General features: G+C 35.1%; 1 protein-coding gene across 5 annotated transcripts in view; it reads right to left on the minus strand.

Moving 5' to 3' along the window:
* Window positions 1-15,675, minus strand: part of LOC106181236 (tetratricopeptide repeat protein 17) — a 24,864-nt gene extending 9,189 nt beyond the window's left edge. For 4 of the 5 annotated variants that reach the window (XM_087000278.1, XM_087000259.1, XM_087000272.1 and 1 more), the window contains exons 1-15: window positions 15,501-15,675; window positions 8,787-8,934; window positions 8,147-8,261; window positions 6,833-6,944; window positions 6,059-6,175; window positions 5,434-5,543; window positions 4,903-5,050; window positions 4,448-4,587; window positions 3,913-4,079; window positions 3,103-3,233; window positions 2,671-2,751; window positions 1,276-1,394; window positions 823-1,009; window positions 591-668; window positions 161-385 (exon numbers count right to left, since the gene is read on the minus strand). In XM_087000278.1, coding sequence (XP_086856404.1) covers window positions 161-385; window positions 591-668; window positions 823-1,009; window positions 1,276-1,394; window positions 2,671-2,751; window positions 3,103-3,233; window positions 3,913-4,079; window positions 4,448-4,587; window positions 4,903-5,050; window positions 5,434-5,543; window positions 6,059-6,175; window positions 6,833-6,944; window positions 8,147-8,261; window positions 8,787-8,934; window positions 15,501-15,614 — 1,992 coding nt within the window. In that variant the 5' untranslated portion in view covers window positions 15,615-15,675. The remainder of the gene's footprint in view (window positions 1-160; window positions 386-590; window positions 669-822; window positions 1,010-1,275; window positions 1,395-2,670; window positions 2,752-3,102; window positions 3,234-3,912; window positions 4,080-4,447; window positions 4,588-4,902; window positions 5,051-5,433; window positions 5,544-6,058; window positions 6,176-6,832; window positions 6,945-8,146; window positions 8,262-8,786; window positions 8,935-15,500) is intronic. The other variant, XM_087000266.1, reaches the window with a different exon arrangement.
* Window positions 15,676-16,389: the final 714 nt, after the last annotated feature.

Here is a 16,389-nt window from a genome sequence, read left to right on the forward strand (position 1 = left end):
CAAATCTACAATAATTGAATCATATCGACTGAAATTTTCTGAAAAGTTCACTACATGATGTAGCATCCCCACCATATTCAAGGCATCAATCTGTCTCTTCTACTTTAATTTTCTGTCTCTTCTACTTCAATTTTACCCCTTTCAAATAACCATTCCTCACCTCAAAGTCATTGACAGCCAAGGCTTCCTTCATCAGTCTTACAGCATCATCTGTCCTGCCCCATTTGTAGAGGATATTAGCCAGGTTGACTAGAGGAACATCTTTATATTCATCTGGGACAAAGTAGAGAGCTCTTCTCAGACACTCTATGCCATGGTAGTTGTTGCCTATAATACGCCAGTAGAGTCCAGCTAGATTGTATAGTATCCAACTTGGTCCAATGTTCTGAAATAGGAAGTATGTTACAATGAGTTGGCTGCAAAAATTGACATCTCTCTAAAATTTCTACGAATAAGTTCTAGTGCCATAAGATAATTTTATCACATAAAATTACAGATCTTGGTATAGCAAACCTGTATGTATTTTTTAATGGAATAAAACTAGTGCAATAAATAATTTTAACTTGAAGCATAAAATATCAGTGACCCACTTTTTTAAGAGCTGTAAGGATCCTCTGACCCACTTCTTCCTCTGTCACATCCCCACCATTGACATGGCCCAGTAAGATCTGAAAGACAGAAAAATATATATTCATGATTTTAGGTAAAATTTCTTTCCATAAGATTTGTTGTCCTTTTACTTTAAATTAAAAGTGATTGTTTAACTTGGCCTCGTAAATTTTTAAAGTTAATTATACCCTCAGACAAGAGCACCCCACTTACCGGCTTGACCAGGGGGTCATAAAGTTTTAGAGGCACTTTGGTTCTCTCCTTGACTGCATCTATGTGATCATATGCCTTCTTGCCCTCCTCTATGTCCACCAGGGTGGCACAGACAGGGGGGTACCAGGGGAGGGGGTGCTCAGCACCTTCCTCTAGATCCTGCGCCTCATTCAGGAGGGCTTTCACTCTGAGGGGGAGAACGCACTTAATAAAACTTTCATGTGAGATTTTCTGCATAAAGTAAGTTAAGTATTCATTTGGTAAAACTTCTATGTGAGATTTTATTGCACGAAGTAAGTAAACAACAAAATTTGCCAAACTCAAAAAATATTTCTACCTTCCATCTTCATTTATAAGCAATCCATAATATTATCCTGGATATAGACCATTGCACATATTTCAATTTACCTGCAAAAAGATTCACTTTCTAACAAGTATCTTTCTGATACTCACACAAAACCCTTGTTTTCTGGTGGTAAATACACTGTTGGGAAGGCATTCCAACTTGGAAATTTGTAATGATCACACTCATTTTTTGGAGGCCAATCTTTGTTTTTGAAAGGGAGATCATTCTGAAATGAATAAATTGTAAAAAATTATCAGGGTGTTAATTTTGTGACTGGTCAATTAGGCCACACTTTTTTATTTTTATGGATGACATCCTCTGGGGACCCCAAAGTCGGTGCGAGCGGGCGAAAAAAAAAAAAAAACAGTCCAAAAAAAAAAAAAAAAAAATGCTTAAGAAAAGTTATGTTTTCAGTACACAGCTGGAAACACTAATTTACCACAGAAACACGTATCAAACTAACAACATGTCTTTATCCATGCTCTCAAAATATTAAAGCATTGTGAATAGGGCCTACTTCGTAGAAAGGTAAAAAGTCATGAATATATATGCTGCATATTACCAAATCTATTTAAGGTTATTTCATGCATTCTGTTGGTATAGAAACCAATAAAACAAATATCAAATAAATAGCGTGTCTTTATTTGTACTCTCAGAAAATTAAAGCATTGTAAACACTTCACAGAATTGTTAAAAAAATTAAGCAAAGATAGGCCTATGCTTCCTACTACTAAGGTAATTTCGGTCGATGCCATTTTGTCTACTTCGACTCACACGCTAGCAGCCAACTATCGGGTGGCCTGTCCGACCTTCAGTCCACCAAATACCGCGACGCTCTTGTCGACCCTTTTTTCGCTCCAAAAAGAAACTGGTATGTGCTGCTTTGGACAGAATGTCACTGAAATTTTCCGGGCGATGATTGCTGGCCGCGGCCAGCCTTTCGTAAAATTGTAAAAGGGTGATATCTCCATGTCCAATATCAATGGCAAACCAATCCAAAACAACGGCCCCCGTTCTCTTTATGACTTTAATTGTCGTGTATTTTGAAATTAATGCTAGAGATGAAGTTGACGGCAAAACGGCCATATTTCCATGTGGTGATAATACGCATGCGCAGAAAGCTCATTTTCCACACTCGGAACTACTCGGATGTCTCCGCAGTCGACAATGACAGTATGGAGCTTGCGGAATTAGCAGAGAATTGCCGATTGCATTTTCCGGCAAATTCAATAACGATGTTTGCGACAACCGACTCCCTTTGGGGGGGGGGGGGGGGGGGGGGCGGTTTGGGGGGGGGGATTTTTTTTTTTTTTTTGGAGAACGGACGAAAATCGGTGCGCGCGCAGGATGTCATCCATAAAATTAAAAAAGTGTGGCCTTACAACCTAAAAAACATTAATTCTGGTATTATTCTCTCCACCCCCCCCACCCCAAAAAAAAAAAGAATACACTGTAATAATTTAAAGAAAGAACAAGTTATGGATCCTGATATCTAAACTTACATATGATTTTGCTTTCTTAGTATACAGTGGTGGTTTTAAAGGCTGGCTATAATCTATACTTGTGGTATTCTTCAACTTCTCCTGAAAGTTAAGCAACAGGATACAACAGGCTGTAAAACAATAGGTTATACACAAGGAAAATACTTAACAATGGTTATTTGTCTAGAGCAACTCTTTATAGCGTACTTACAAAATCAATTTCTTATCTATGTAAATAGACACGATTTTGGGTTGTGGGAATAAAGTAGAAAGAAATTCCTCGTTGACCATATGTCTGGAGTCTTGGGACTACAAAAAGTGGATGTGGATAACTGCCTAGAAAACTTTCAGACTTCCTATTTACATGAGAAATAAATCAGGTGTGTATAAATATTTTATAACAGTCCTTTATTACACTTCACTATGCATCTACTTCATCAATTTCTATAATACCTTGGTTTCTTTTTCTTTCTTGGTTTCAGAATCAATGACCCCCTCCAAGTCTGGGCTAAGTGGCTGTCTTCTTCCCCACTTGCACTTTAAAACTTCCTTCCCCTCCTTCTCCACTGTGTGACAATATTCTCCTGTGTCAGAAAATAAATAAATAAATAAATAAATAAATAAATAGTTATTTGAATACATTGCCTCACAAAATTTGTTTGTCATCAAAACGTAAAGCATCACAAAACCAACCAAAAGTACTGTTTGACAAATATTTGCGAACCAAATGATCTCTTAATTTCATGAAGCAAATAAATAATAGTAATCATTGTTTACTTAGCTCTACATGGTACATTCCTGGTAAATTCTTGCATTAAGCAGCACTCTTCACAACATTATATCTTGGAGATTAGATTCCAAGAATAGCGAAAAGATGAATATATTGAAATAAATCTCCATAAATAAAACATAACTTTTTCCTTTGCTATGTAATTTCTTCAAAATTAGGGTAAGTCTTTCGAGTTAACCAACTTGATCAATTTTGCCTGGCCTTATTAGGACTTTACTTTTATAAAGTCATAATTGCATTCCTATAAGTACAGTACTCTCCATAAGTTTGTATTCCTCATAGCCCTACCTATAGTACAGTACTCTCCATAAGTTTGTATTCCTCATAGCCCTACCTATAGTACAGTACTCTCTATAAGTTTGTATTCCTCATAGCCCTACCTATAGTACAGTACTCTCCATAAGTTTGTATTCCTCATAGCCCTACCTATAAGTACAGTGCTCTCCATAAGTTTGTACTCCTCATAGCCCTACCTATAAGTACAGTACTCTCCATAAGTTTGTACTCCTCATAGCCCAGCCTCTGTTCTCTCTTCCTCTCATCTGGAGCCTGCTCAGTAACAAATCTGTCATTCTGGATCTGCCAGTACTCGTGCTTCTTCTGGTAATCCTTCAGCTCTGTTAATGTCCTCTGGAGTGACCTGAGAAATATAACATTCATATTGACTTCACTGGTTATATTAGGCATGTCATATATAGCAAGTGTCTTTATATATATATATATATACCCTTTTACAGTTAGTTTTGACATGTTAACAACTTTACCTGTGTTGTGCCTCCAGTGCCCCCTCCAGTTTAGCTATGTGTAACTTACCTGTGTTGTGCCTCCAGTGCCCCCTCCAGTTTAGCTATGTGTAACTTACCTGTGTTGTGCCTCCAGTGCCCCCTCCAGTTTAGCTATGTGTAACTTACCTGTGTTGTGACTCCAGTGCCCCCTCCAGTTTAGCTATGTGTAACTTACCTGTGTTGTGACTCCAGTGCCCCTCCAGTTTAGCTATGTGTAACTTACCTATGTTGTGCCTCCAGTGCCCCCTCCAGTTTAGCATGACACAGTACTGCATGTCTCCTCTGGGCGGCTGCCTCAAAGTCAGGCTGGATCTTTAGAGTATTTTCAAAACAAATCACAGACTTGTTATATTCTGCCAAGACCTAAAAGGTGGAAAAATTCACAACAATTAAGTCTTGTCAATTGTGTTTCACCTGATTTGAAAACACAAGTTGTGCTACAGGTGCAATATACTTTACATTGGTTACAAAAGAATGACTTGTTTTCAAACTTAAAAGTAGGCATGGCTTGTCTTGTTGTATTTATCTCTAGTAGATAGAGTTACAATTTAAGCTTTATTTCACTCCTTAAGCCAGTGACCTCTGACATGATATATAATTAATTTTTTTCAACCCTTACAAGTTCACAAGATGACAGTTGTCAATAAATCATGTAATCCATTATCTCCACACACTTACTGCATATATGTTTCCTAAAGTAAAGTGATTCACGTTGAGTTCTTTAGATATATCTAATGCTGCATGGACCACAATGGCTGCCTCATTGGAGTAGCGCGCTCTGTGCAGAATGTTAGCCAGACTTATTAATGCTACATCTTTCTGAAGCCTGAAAGGTATGTCATTCAGAATTGAAATATCACCAACAATGTAGTTTTTTTTTTTTTTTTTTACAAAACTGTCATTTTTATAATTAAATTAAGTAAAACCGAGCATTCCCAAAACTGGTGGTGTTGAGATATGTATTTAACATACTCATTAAATTTCATCAAAAGATAAGGACTGTTATTTCTGTTATAGTTTTAAATTGGACTTTGTGTATTGTTATTTTGATTCATAGTTCTAATATAGTTTTTATATTTTAAAAATCTTTTTAATAATGTTTTATTTGTTTATTTTTTCATAACATCATGGCCATGGGTAAGGTAAATTTTGTATTTACCATGATTTTACCCCAATAAATAAATAAATAAATAAATAAACTTTTTTTACCTGGGAGAAAAATGGAGAGCCCTTCTTAAGCACTCCACGACTTGGTATGTGTCTCCTTTTATCCTCCAGTAGAAAGCTGCCATGTTGTAAAGAACCCATGATGTGGTATTCTGAAAAAAAAATTAAATAAAATTATTATACAAATACTTATGTGCTACTCATACAGCTTCTTGAAATCATACAATTGCAGCATGTCCAAGCAAGGGACTACAAAAGATTTAATTCTGCAGAAAAAAAAAGAAATATCAAATAACAATGAACTGATGCTCATTTTGGCTTGTATTTGACAATCTATACCTATTTGTCTTGGAGAAAATAAGATTCTAATCAACTTGTGTGTATGTGTGTGTGTGTGTATTCACAGTTGATAAGACAAAGACAGGATAGAAAGATTCTAGTCAAGACCAATAATCATCTCAGACAGATTAAACAGTGCCTCATTAGTTCAAGCAAGTCTTTACCCACCATCAAATTATCAGTTCCAAGCCGAGAAGTTAACTGTAGTAATTACATGGATTGACCGCCCTCGTATACCGTCATATGTCAATTGTGTTCTCTACTTTAATAAGAGTCCATTATGATGATAACATCTACTACTAAATTCACATAGTGGATAAATACTTACCTTCTTCAAGGCTTGCTGTATGAGGTGGCCGTAGTCATCCACGTTATCTCTGTGGGTGATGGCGTTCTTCAAGCCCAGCTCAGGGCTGCCACTTAGATTTGTCCTTTCCTTCATACCCTGGAACACAATGGAATGAATGAATGAATGAATGAAATATCAAATAAATTAATAAATAAAATAACAAAAGATAATTCAAGTATTAGACTTACTGTTCATTCTTTAAGCACTGTACACTTATTCACATTTAACCACAGGAGGTCATTGTTTAAGTGAAATCTTGATCCAAATTTTAAAACTGCTAAAAATATCACAAATATTGCTCTATCCTCTTAGTGAATAAAGTTAAAGAAATTATTTCTGTTATGGCAACATTTATATCTTTTAAAATATCTTTCCAGTACAAGATTTTTTCCGAGATGCCCATTTTAGGCTTCGTTCACATGCAATGTCTATTTTCTAAATTCTATTTTCTATTTGCGGCATGTCTTATGATCACGGTCTGTGCACTGAATATCCCTCCGCGTAATTACTGGCAGCGCGAGCCAGTTACTATAAGTTACTATAAGTAACTGGCTCGCGCTGCCAGTAATTACACGGCGGGATATTCAGTGCACAGACCGTGATCATAAGATAGCGCGAATAGAAAACAGAATTTAGAAAATAGACATTGCATGTGAACGAAGCCTTACAAAGGGTATCCTTTGTTGAAATATTTTACCTCTAAATGTTCAAAAGCATGGATGCTATACTCCAGTCTTAGTGAAATACTCTTACCTCTAAATGTTCAAAAGCGTGGATGCTATACTCTAGGGTAACCCAGCTCACACAGTCAGGGGGTACAGGTGCTGTGGTGGGCGGAGCCTTGAAATCTATATGTTCTTCTGGCCTGGAGGAAAAACACAGGAAATGAGCTCAATGTAATTGGAAATAAAAATGATCCATAACTATTTCTTAAAATGAGAAAAAACTTTCACTTTAACCTTGATAAAACAAAGAAGTAGTTTTCTAAAACTGTTGAGTTGGCTTTGGCCTCTTTCTCTCTTTATCTCTCTCTCTCTTCAAGCTTGCATGTTAGGGTATGAAAATGAATGTTTACTGAGAATAACTGAGCTTTAAAGTCAATAAAGTAATGGTTTGTTAGACATGAAAAAAGACAATGAAGATTCTAGGAAAATTCCAGTCTATTCTTTTTCTTATTTCTGCCAAATTTTTGTATATTGTATTTGTTTGAATATAAGAATGTTAATTTTTTGTACCTTCTTCAAGTATTTTGGAAAATTTAATGCAGTTGTAACTCAGCAACATAATCAATATTCAGTTTTGTAATACACAAGAAAATTTGAGCCTTGGAATATGTAACTGAAGCCACAACATTTAGAATCAAATACACTTGTTAGGTATCACATGCAAAGAACAGACTACTTAATTGTAGATTAGTGTGCAAATAAAAGCATTACTTCTACTCTGTGGTTCAAGGAAACTAGAATCACTCACTGGTACTGTGACAGTTGTTTGACATCTTATATCAAAAACAGAGAACCTAACTGTAGATTTGTGGTCAGACAATAGGATGATTACTTTTTCCTGAGAAATTATCTTACAGCATAATTACTTTTTTTTTCTATTGTAAATATAAACCAAGAAGACAATGGGTGCATTCAGAACAGATGATCCAAGGACTAAGTATGGCCGACCCCACTAAAAAGTGATGCTGCTAATTTCCTGTTGCTCTCCTCGCCTACACACATGCCATTATATGGAGTAAACCTCAGCTCCGAGGTTTAATTGCTAGACCCCTGCTGTAATTGCGCATGTGGATGCAGGGAAACCATCAGGTAATAAGTTGGTTCTGCTTTTAAGTGAGTTAGCCATATTTAGTCCATGGATCAACTTGCCCTCAACAACACACATACAGGGGCGGATCCAGAGCTATTTTCTGAAATTCTTCCAAATTATCTTTCTTGATCCATCTTCCATTTTTCAGTCTTCCAACATAAAAATTAGATACCCGTCAATGTAAACTTGAAAATCTGACTGTCTTCCAGAAGACCCTGAAGACGGCCTTAATCTGCCACTGCCCATACCTACCTAATCCCTTTATTCTCCAGAGGCAAAACGGTGCTGATATACAAGTCATAATCAGGAAGAGGCTTCCCTGCAGCTATGCAGTCTGGATCAGACTTGTAAAATTTTTGTTCTAAACCTTTGAAGAGAAAATCATGAAGTATCTCAACAAACATATAAACATTTTTAACTGCCCCTCAAATTACAAATTGTTTACTAGTATTCAAACAAACAAACAAAGATTGAAAAAATCCTCTTTTCTTACATTTTCTTTAATCTATATCTCAATTTTGCCTTTAAAAGTTTTAAAAGTTATAATTTTCTAGGAAGACCAAATTTTCTCAATTTAGTTTTCTACTTTTTATTACGTGTAAGAAAACACCATGCTGCAACTTTTAAATGCAAACACAGCTTTTTGTGCCAAACAAATGCAGCAGCAGAATCAAATGAAAAACCAATGATAAAGACAGTAGATAAAATACACATTCAAGCCACAATTAAGCTTTTTGGTACTAAAAATAATATTACCAAGTGCAACAAATAAATAAACGAATAAAATAATAATTCAAAATGTGTACAGTAATACTAAATAGTGAAATAAAAAGTAAATGAAGCAGAATACCTACTGAATGGATTGACAAGCACATGCAAAAATCACACTTACTACCTGTATCTTTGTCTTCATTTTTATCAATTTCATCTTTTCTAGATAAAAGTTCATTTTTTAGGCCATCTAACATAACTGCACGTTCTTCCTGCTTCAAGAGGGCCATCAGGTCGTACGGTCTCCGCATGTTAAATACTGAATCAGCCTGAAAACAAGGAGAAGTATTCCATTAAACTGTTTTTATGTCAGGTGATCTGTTAGGTGATCCAACTCTGTGACCATTAGAAGTCTTCGATAAGTGAATGTCATCACCTGTATAACTCTGATTGATATACAACACAACTACATAGATGTTAGAATGGGCAAAATGAACTCATCTCAAAAGCACTTATCTTCTTGTCATCATTTATTCTCTTTGGTATTTGCAAGCTAATAAATTAGATATCACCAATTTTTATATGTTTACTGAAGGACAAATTATGCTTCATGTCTAAATTGAAAAACCTCTAATAAAATTTGAGTGTTATATGCATATAATAGAGAATTCAGTGCATAATGCAATTTTTCACATTTCGTACATTTGAAAATGCCCCAATTAGTTTTTGAAATAATATTTTGATTTACAGACCAACTCAACATTTCATGCATGGTAAGGCATTATAAGATGCCATTCTAAACTAGAGGACCAGAACTATTCTGCCTACTGGGTATGTACCACCAGCAGGATGAGAATTCTAAATGACAAATTTTCAAATATGGCCAGGCATATGAAAATTTTAGTGATAACATCTAGACATGATCTCGGGTTGTATGGAAATAGTAAGGCATGGTTCAGTGGTTATGGCCAGGGGGCTGGGGCTGCTTGTAAGTTGGAAAACTGCCCAGAAAAAAATTGGATTTTTAACTGAAATTTAAATCATGCAAAAAAAAAAAAAAAATCATGTCTGAGAATTAGGAACATGACAATGAGTAATCAATAACATCTCACTTTCAAATAAACTGTACCTTTTTCTATCCCTTTCTTCTTTTTCAGAGATAAAAAAGGAGCTAACACCTTTATTGTCTAGCCAAGTTGTAGACAGTATCAGAATACAAATCTGTCGTGTATATGACCCACAGTGACAGGTACCCCTGATGAGCTTTTGAGAACAACAGATGTAGTAAGTGGTAAGTTATCATTCTACTCCTTATCTTGATAAAGATGAATTTAAAAAAATCATTTTTAACCTTATCAAATCTCTCAAAATATGGCAGATTAACTGAACATAAAAGAAATATTTATTTTACCTCACCATGGACTCAAACCATTTTTATACACCTAGCAAACAATTATGTTCAGCACTTTTTTTATCACTTTATGTAGGTAATAACAACATACTGATGGTTGTTTATCATATATCATCACTGTCACGATGATATATGATAACCACTTAATCTAAAATGATATATGTCTGACAGAGTCCTAAATAATTTAAGTTTTATTTTACAGGGTTAGCACTTGAACACTGAGGCAAATGTTGGCAGCCACTTTTATAACACTGGTAAAATAGCATACGGCTTCTGCAGTTCACTTGAGAGATAAATGCTTCCATGAAAGTTTGGGGGGGGGGTCCTCAACTTGCAGTATGGTCTACAGAAATATTAACATCCTGAAATATTCCTGAACCAATTAAAGCTAGGGAAACCCCTACAATGAATGAATTTTCACAACAACTGAAAAAGACTGGAGACAGAGAGATCTATACATTATGCAAGGTCCAGTCAGATTAAATTTTGCCTGTCTCTCAATCCCACTTCTAATACAACATTAATTTTTTATTGATTTTCAGACAATGACACATGTAAAGTATGTGCTTTACAAACAACCATCAAAGAGATACTGTATTCAGCTTCTCATCAATATTGCAAAGCTTTTATAATAGTGCCTCATCCACCATTCCCCAATATAACAGACAATGCTAGCTACACCATGTCACGAGGCATTTCCCAAATGATAGAGTATCATCAAATAAAATTGCCTTGTAAACTAACATTTCTAAAAAATCCTAATACCTTGGATAGCACAGGTAAATCTATAATTCATGTCCAGGCCATTAGAAAGCATCATGCTAGGATTTTTAATGTACATACTTCAATCATTACCTTAGTAGACATAAAAATATGGATTGTGTTCACTTTACCAGCCAGGTGATGAATGCCATTTTTTTTTAATTGTTGCTGTACATTTCAGAAAAATGCTGATATAATCATATGAATAGCTAGTGAAAAATTATGTCTATTATTCTGGTGTTTGTTCCAAATGGGATTTGAATGAACAGTGTTGTTTTTCTAATAAGGTCAGTACCAAATCAAAAAGACACTGAAGACACGCAGACTTTTTAAAGTAAAATCTCTATCCAGTACATGGTTTGTGCCTAAGTGTCTTTGAATAAAAAATTGTTTTGGAAATAATAATAATAATAATTTAATAAAAATATATAATAATAGCATAGTAAATAGCTTTAACATAGTAAACAGGTCTAATGAAAAGTCATACCTCAAGACATGCTTACAGTGAAGATGAGCTGACCCTTCTAATCTGTAAACTGTCTACAAAAAACCTGCTTTCCTTATCCTAGTATATATTACATACTTCCCATTTAAATTGAAAAAAATTCTGTGCATGCAATAAATTTATCCAAATCAAATGGCCTGCAGAGGAGCTCCGTAAATTGAGCTAGCCTATCTTCAGTGTAAACAAGCCTCAAGTCTTTTACCTCTATACAAAAGATAAGGCAAGTTATTGGACATTATGGCTATGAGAGATAAACTTTGAACCTAGTTAAAGTGAGGATGGCATAAACAAGTCTCCTTAAATTTTATGTAGGGCATATACTAGTAACTAGATTTTATCAACTAGCACCAAGAAAAAAATATCTCTTATATGAACCAACACAAAATTCAAACAATGCAAAGAAGATGAAAATTCAGATCTGCATATTTTAGACACAGTTATAAGAACCAAATAGCCTTTTTTCCCAAAAAACTACTTTATCAAATTGAGCCAAAGCTATCATAAAATAATGAAAATAATCAAAGATGTAATTCATATTTTTAGAATCCAGAAAATTACTATATACATCACAAAGTGACTTACCTTTTTACTAGTAAGTAACACATAGTTTAGGATAACTGTCTAGTGCTCAACTGTCTTTTGCAAACAGTTAACTAGATAATGTATCTGCCATTATTAGCAATCAAACTTAAATTAACAGTACAGGGATTTCATGATAAATCTCATTTTACCTCTGAGGATATAGGCAAATTTCTCCTACACAATGTCCATTCTGCTGCTGTACTTGGATTTGATAATGTGTGTGTGTGAGAGAGAGCGAGAGAGTCTGATGGAAGAGGTGAAGACCTGATTGACAAAGTATGATTATTATATTAATGTCCACTGGTCTTGTGACTGTACTAGTATCTACATGGCCACAGATTTGCAGTTTAAGACCCTATTTCCATAGATTTTTTAGATCGATCTATCCCTGTGGGGAGTCTCACTAGATTACTGTCAGCTTAGCCGGCTTAAGTGTCTGTCCCGCCTACTGAAAGCTATAAGGGGGTAATTAACTAAGGTGCGCGCTCGGCTGACTGCAATTTAGCGTGAACCCCCAGGGAGTTAGGTCAATCTAAATCTTAATCTCTGGATTGATCTTAATCTCTGGGAATACACCCTAAGTGCCACTTTAAAGGAGGGGGGGGGGGGGGGCAAGAAAAACACTGACAGCTTCCAGGCCTTTCCAACCTCCACCTTCCTAAAATCTACTAGTACTGGCATGAACCAGGATTTACTGGTCAGAATAAAAATTCAGTAAGACTGGAAAGTTTTCCCAATTGCATACACATATAGGTAATAACAAGATCTTGATCTTATCTTTTTTTTTTTTATGATAAAGAATCATCAGTTACATTTCAGAAAAATAATCAAAATGAAAGATCTTTTGAAAAAGCATAGAAAAAAACACTAAATTAATGCATTCTGAAAAATCTACTGGTCCAAATGAATTTTTACTGGCTGCAGGCATAGGAAGGACCAGTGGCTTAGGTGGCAGACTTCAGACATAAAATGAGCAAATTACTGGCTGTGTGTCTTGTGACTGGCCATGTGGCCTCAACTGACATATGTCAACTTACTTCCAAAACACATCATAAATCAAGTTCAAGTACCAACAAGGCTTTCTCCAAACTGACAAGATTCAGATAAAATGACACCTTATAATTCCAAAGTAATCATTGCAGAGTGATATGTTGAACTTGTCATAACAATATCCAATTTTATTGCAACATGCTACTCATAACTTTGGATAACTTGTCACCATAATTTCCAATATTATTGGAATCACGTAACGGTCTCCAATGTCCTAACATCACACCTTCTGAGTAAATCGATGACAGGAAATGTTACACTCAACGTGATTGTTCAACCTCTAAATCATGATTCTTCACAATGAAAATAGATTCAAGTATTCAAGTTATGTCTAAAGCTAGGTATGAAATAGATATCTTTAAATCTTCGGCTCCAGGTGTTCAACATCAAGGAAAGTGAGAAAGAAATTTCATATGGAATGTTTTTTTCTGTTTCAAGTACTAGATTATCATTAAGAAAGAGAGAGAGAGAGAGAGGCTCATTACTTTCAAGTCAAAACAATTTTTAAGATAATTGCTTCCTATGGAATATTTGCGGCCACTAATCTTTTTTTTTAATTGAATCTGAATTTACCTTACATAATTCTGTCTGAATATAGCATGGTACAATAGCGTGACTGTGATCAGTTTGTGGAGAATAGCACGGCCAATAAGATACACGAGTTTGTGTGCAGGGATGTAACAAACACTAGACAAACTACTTATAACATAAAGTATATATAACAGGTTTCAGTTACCAAGGCAAGCTAATGCTGGTCTGCTGTGTTAAGTGGTTTGACAGACCCATCAAATACATAAATATCATTTCAGAAATATATGCAGGCTCAATGTGATAAGTGTGGAAAAAAAAGAGAAAACATTGAAAAAGAAAAAATGGTTTGTATCCTATATTAAGAGGCAAAGGATTATAGTACAGATGAAAATGCTTAAAATTTCTACTATGAAGGCTGATTATAGAAGTCAACTTGATAATACACCTACTATATATCCTTTTATCACATTTGTTGAGAACACAACAGGTGTCACTGATAATAGCCAGGTAAAAATCAATAGGGATCTCTATCAAGAGCAATAAAATCACACCATATTCTGCATATAACTCCTTAGTGCTTTTTTCCATAAGATCATATCAATGGCATTATTTATTCAATAACACTTAAGCTAATTAATAAAATAATTTTTCAAATGATATTCTAATAACCAAAAAAAAAAAAAATTATAGGCACCAAAATAAATTATGAAGATAGTTAATACAATTATCCTATATTAGCAGACATTGCAGCATGCTACCACGGTTGTAAGAGCACATACTAGTACATATTTAAAGAATACACTTGCTATCAGGGGTTTTGCCAGGATTTGGGGTACAGGGAGTCCAAAATGTTGATCTGTAATTTGGTTACCGATTTATAGAGAGTCCAACTACAACTATACCGTCATTCCCCAAAACTTTCATAAGCTGTCCAGGCGTCTATGGAAATAGAGGCTGCTTTTTAGACATGTGGCCATGTCCAAATGATGCTGGATGGTTCTCTGGGGAAAGCCTTGCTTACTGTCATCCCTCGTCTGCCAGATAATAATCTCTGTCTATCTGTCTGTCTACAGTATTATCCTACTGCTTCAAACTGATGTATATAATTAATGGGGACTACAGGAGGGTTTCCTTTAATAGCTGCACAAAAACTCATTATTTTGTACTACTTCAAGTGATACATCATGAAGCTCGATCCCTACTTGATGAATTCAACAAATTTAATTTCACAGCCTGGTTTAGAATGAAGTGTTAGTTGATGGATGTATTGGCTGCACAATAAGCTGGAAATCTATAGTGGTGGGGTCTTCTTATTACAGATGGACCAGATGCTAAGTGCAGTAACAATGATGAAGTAATCAGATATATATTAGTTCTAATTATATTTCAATTACTGTCTGTAATACATGTAACACCTATAAATACAGTGCTTTGCATTACATTACACTGTCATCAGTTCTCAATCTGTTCAAAAATTTGATGAATATTTTTTTAATCATCAGTTTTCACCTTACTTCAACCATCATTTATTGTGACTTTGCTTGAAAGCTGAGAGAGAACAATACTATAGTAATTAAGGCAGTAAAGACCAAAGAAGTAAAAAAATGTGTAGAGACGGAATATAGTATTCTGCATGGATGCACAATTTCTACAATTACAACTGTATGTGCACAACGGTACTTTTTAATGCATGTTTCTCATATTAATGTTAAAATGTGAGAGACCTGACAGGCTTGAAAGTTAAACAAGTAGTGAACTACTTCTGTAATTAACCCTCCCCCTCTTCGTAGACAATTCATGGTTCGTCTTTTCAATTTAATCCTAAAGCAGTACGTAATTATTGTCATTTGGCATTAAAAACAATGTCTATGTTGACAGAGTTCTGCATATAAGTACTGCAGTTTTTGTATCAAACCCTAGCAATGATAAAGACTATATGCAGTGAATGATGCGGCGAGAGTAATCAATGAAGTATGTGAGCGTTTCTTACATATTACAAAGCTTTTACCACGTTGGAAAAGCTTGGTAGACAGTAAGATTTTAATGATACATACCTGGGCTTGGATTCGACCATCTTCTGTCACAATCCAATGTGTAGAAGCTCGAGAAGTAGGAAAGGGACAAAAAACTAGCATGGACCATGCAACAACAACAACCACCGTCGCCATCTTTCCTCCTAATGAATATGCATGTCCTTGGGATGAAAGTATGGTGGCCCATAAGAAAATTTGTTAAAATCTCAACTAACACAATGGGTGGGAGAATCTCAAATAATTTTAGACATCAATCCATGGGTTCAAGGATTTGTCAAGCACTTCAATTCAGCATGGCAAAAGGAGATTCACTTGCACAATAACCAATTAAGTTTGTATTACTTTTTGTGTTCAACGTTTTGAACTGTAGATCTAGATCTAGTCTATAGTAAATAAATAAATAAATAAATAAATAAATAAATATTTTACCTCATTTACTCGTGAAGAAAGCAATAGTTTTAAGCACTTTAGATTGACAATGTTAAGAAATTGAATGCTACTATCCACATAGGTCTAGGATGGGAAAACATTGAAATATATATATGCCAAAGCTGATCAAATTGTTCACAAAGATATGTAATATATTGGACTGGAATTTCTTTGTCCCCTGTCATCATCTCTTGACGTGACGAAAAGGTCAAATTTCTTTGCACTGTTATCCACATCAAAGTACGTACCGTGTGCAAGTGAAGAGAAAATGATTCAATGGAATGACTTGCATAAAAACCTACAGTGGCTGGCATATTGGGCTCACCGTAGATTTGTTCTGTTGACTTTGTTGACCAATCAAATTCCGAAACGTTGTAGTCTTCTTGCCATGTATAATGTTACGTATCCTCCAAAATATGAGGCAATCTAATTCCACTGTGATTGCATAAACAAGATTTCTAGCATACACAATAAAGGCAAA

The sequence above is a fragment of the Lingula anatina genome, chromosome 1, assembly GCF_051362555.1.
Source record: "Lingula anatina isolate TDL-2025a chromosome 1, LinAna3.0, whole genome shotgun sequence".
Classification (NCBI taxonomy): Eukaryota; Metazoa; Brachiopoda; class Lingulata; order Lingulida; family Lingulidae; genus Lingula; species Lingula anatina.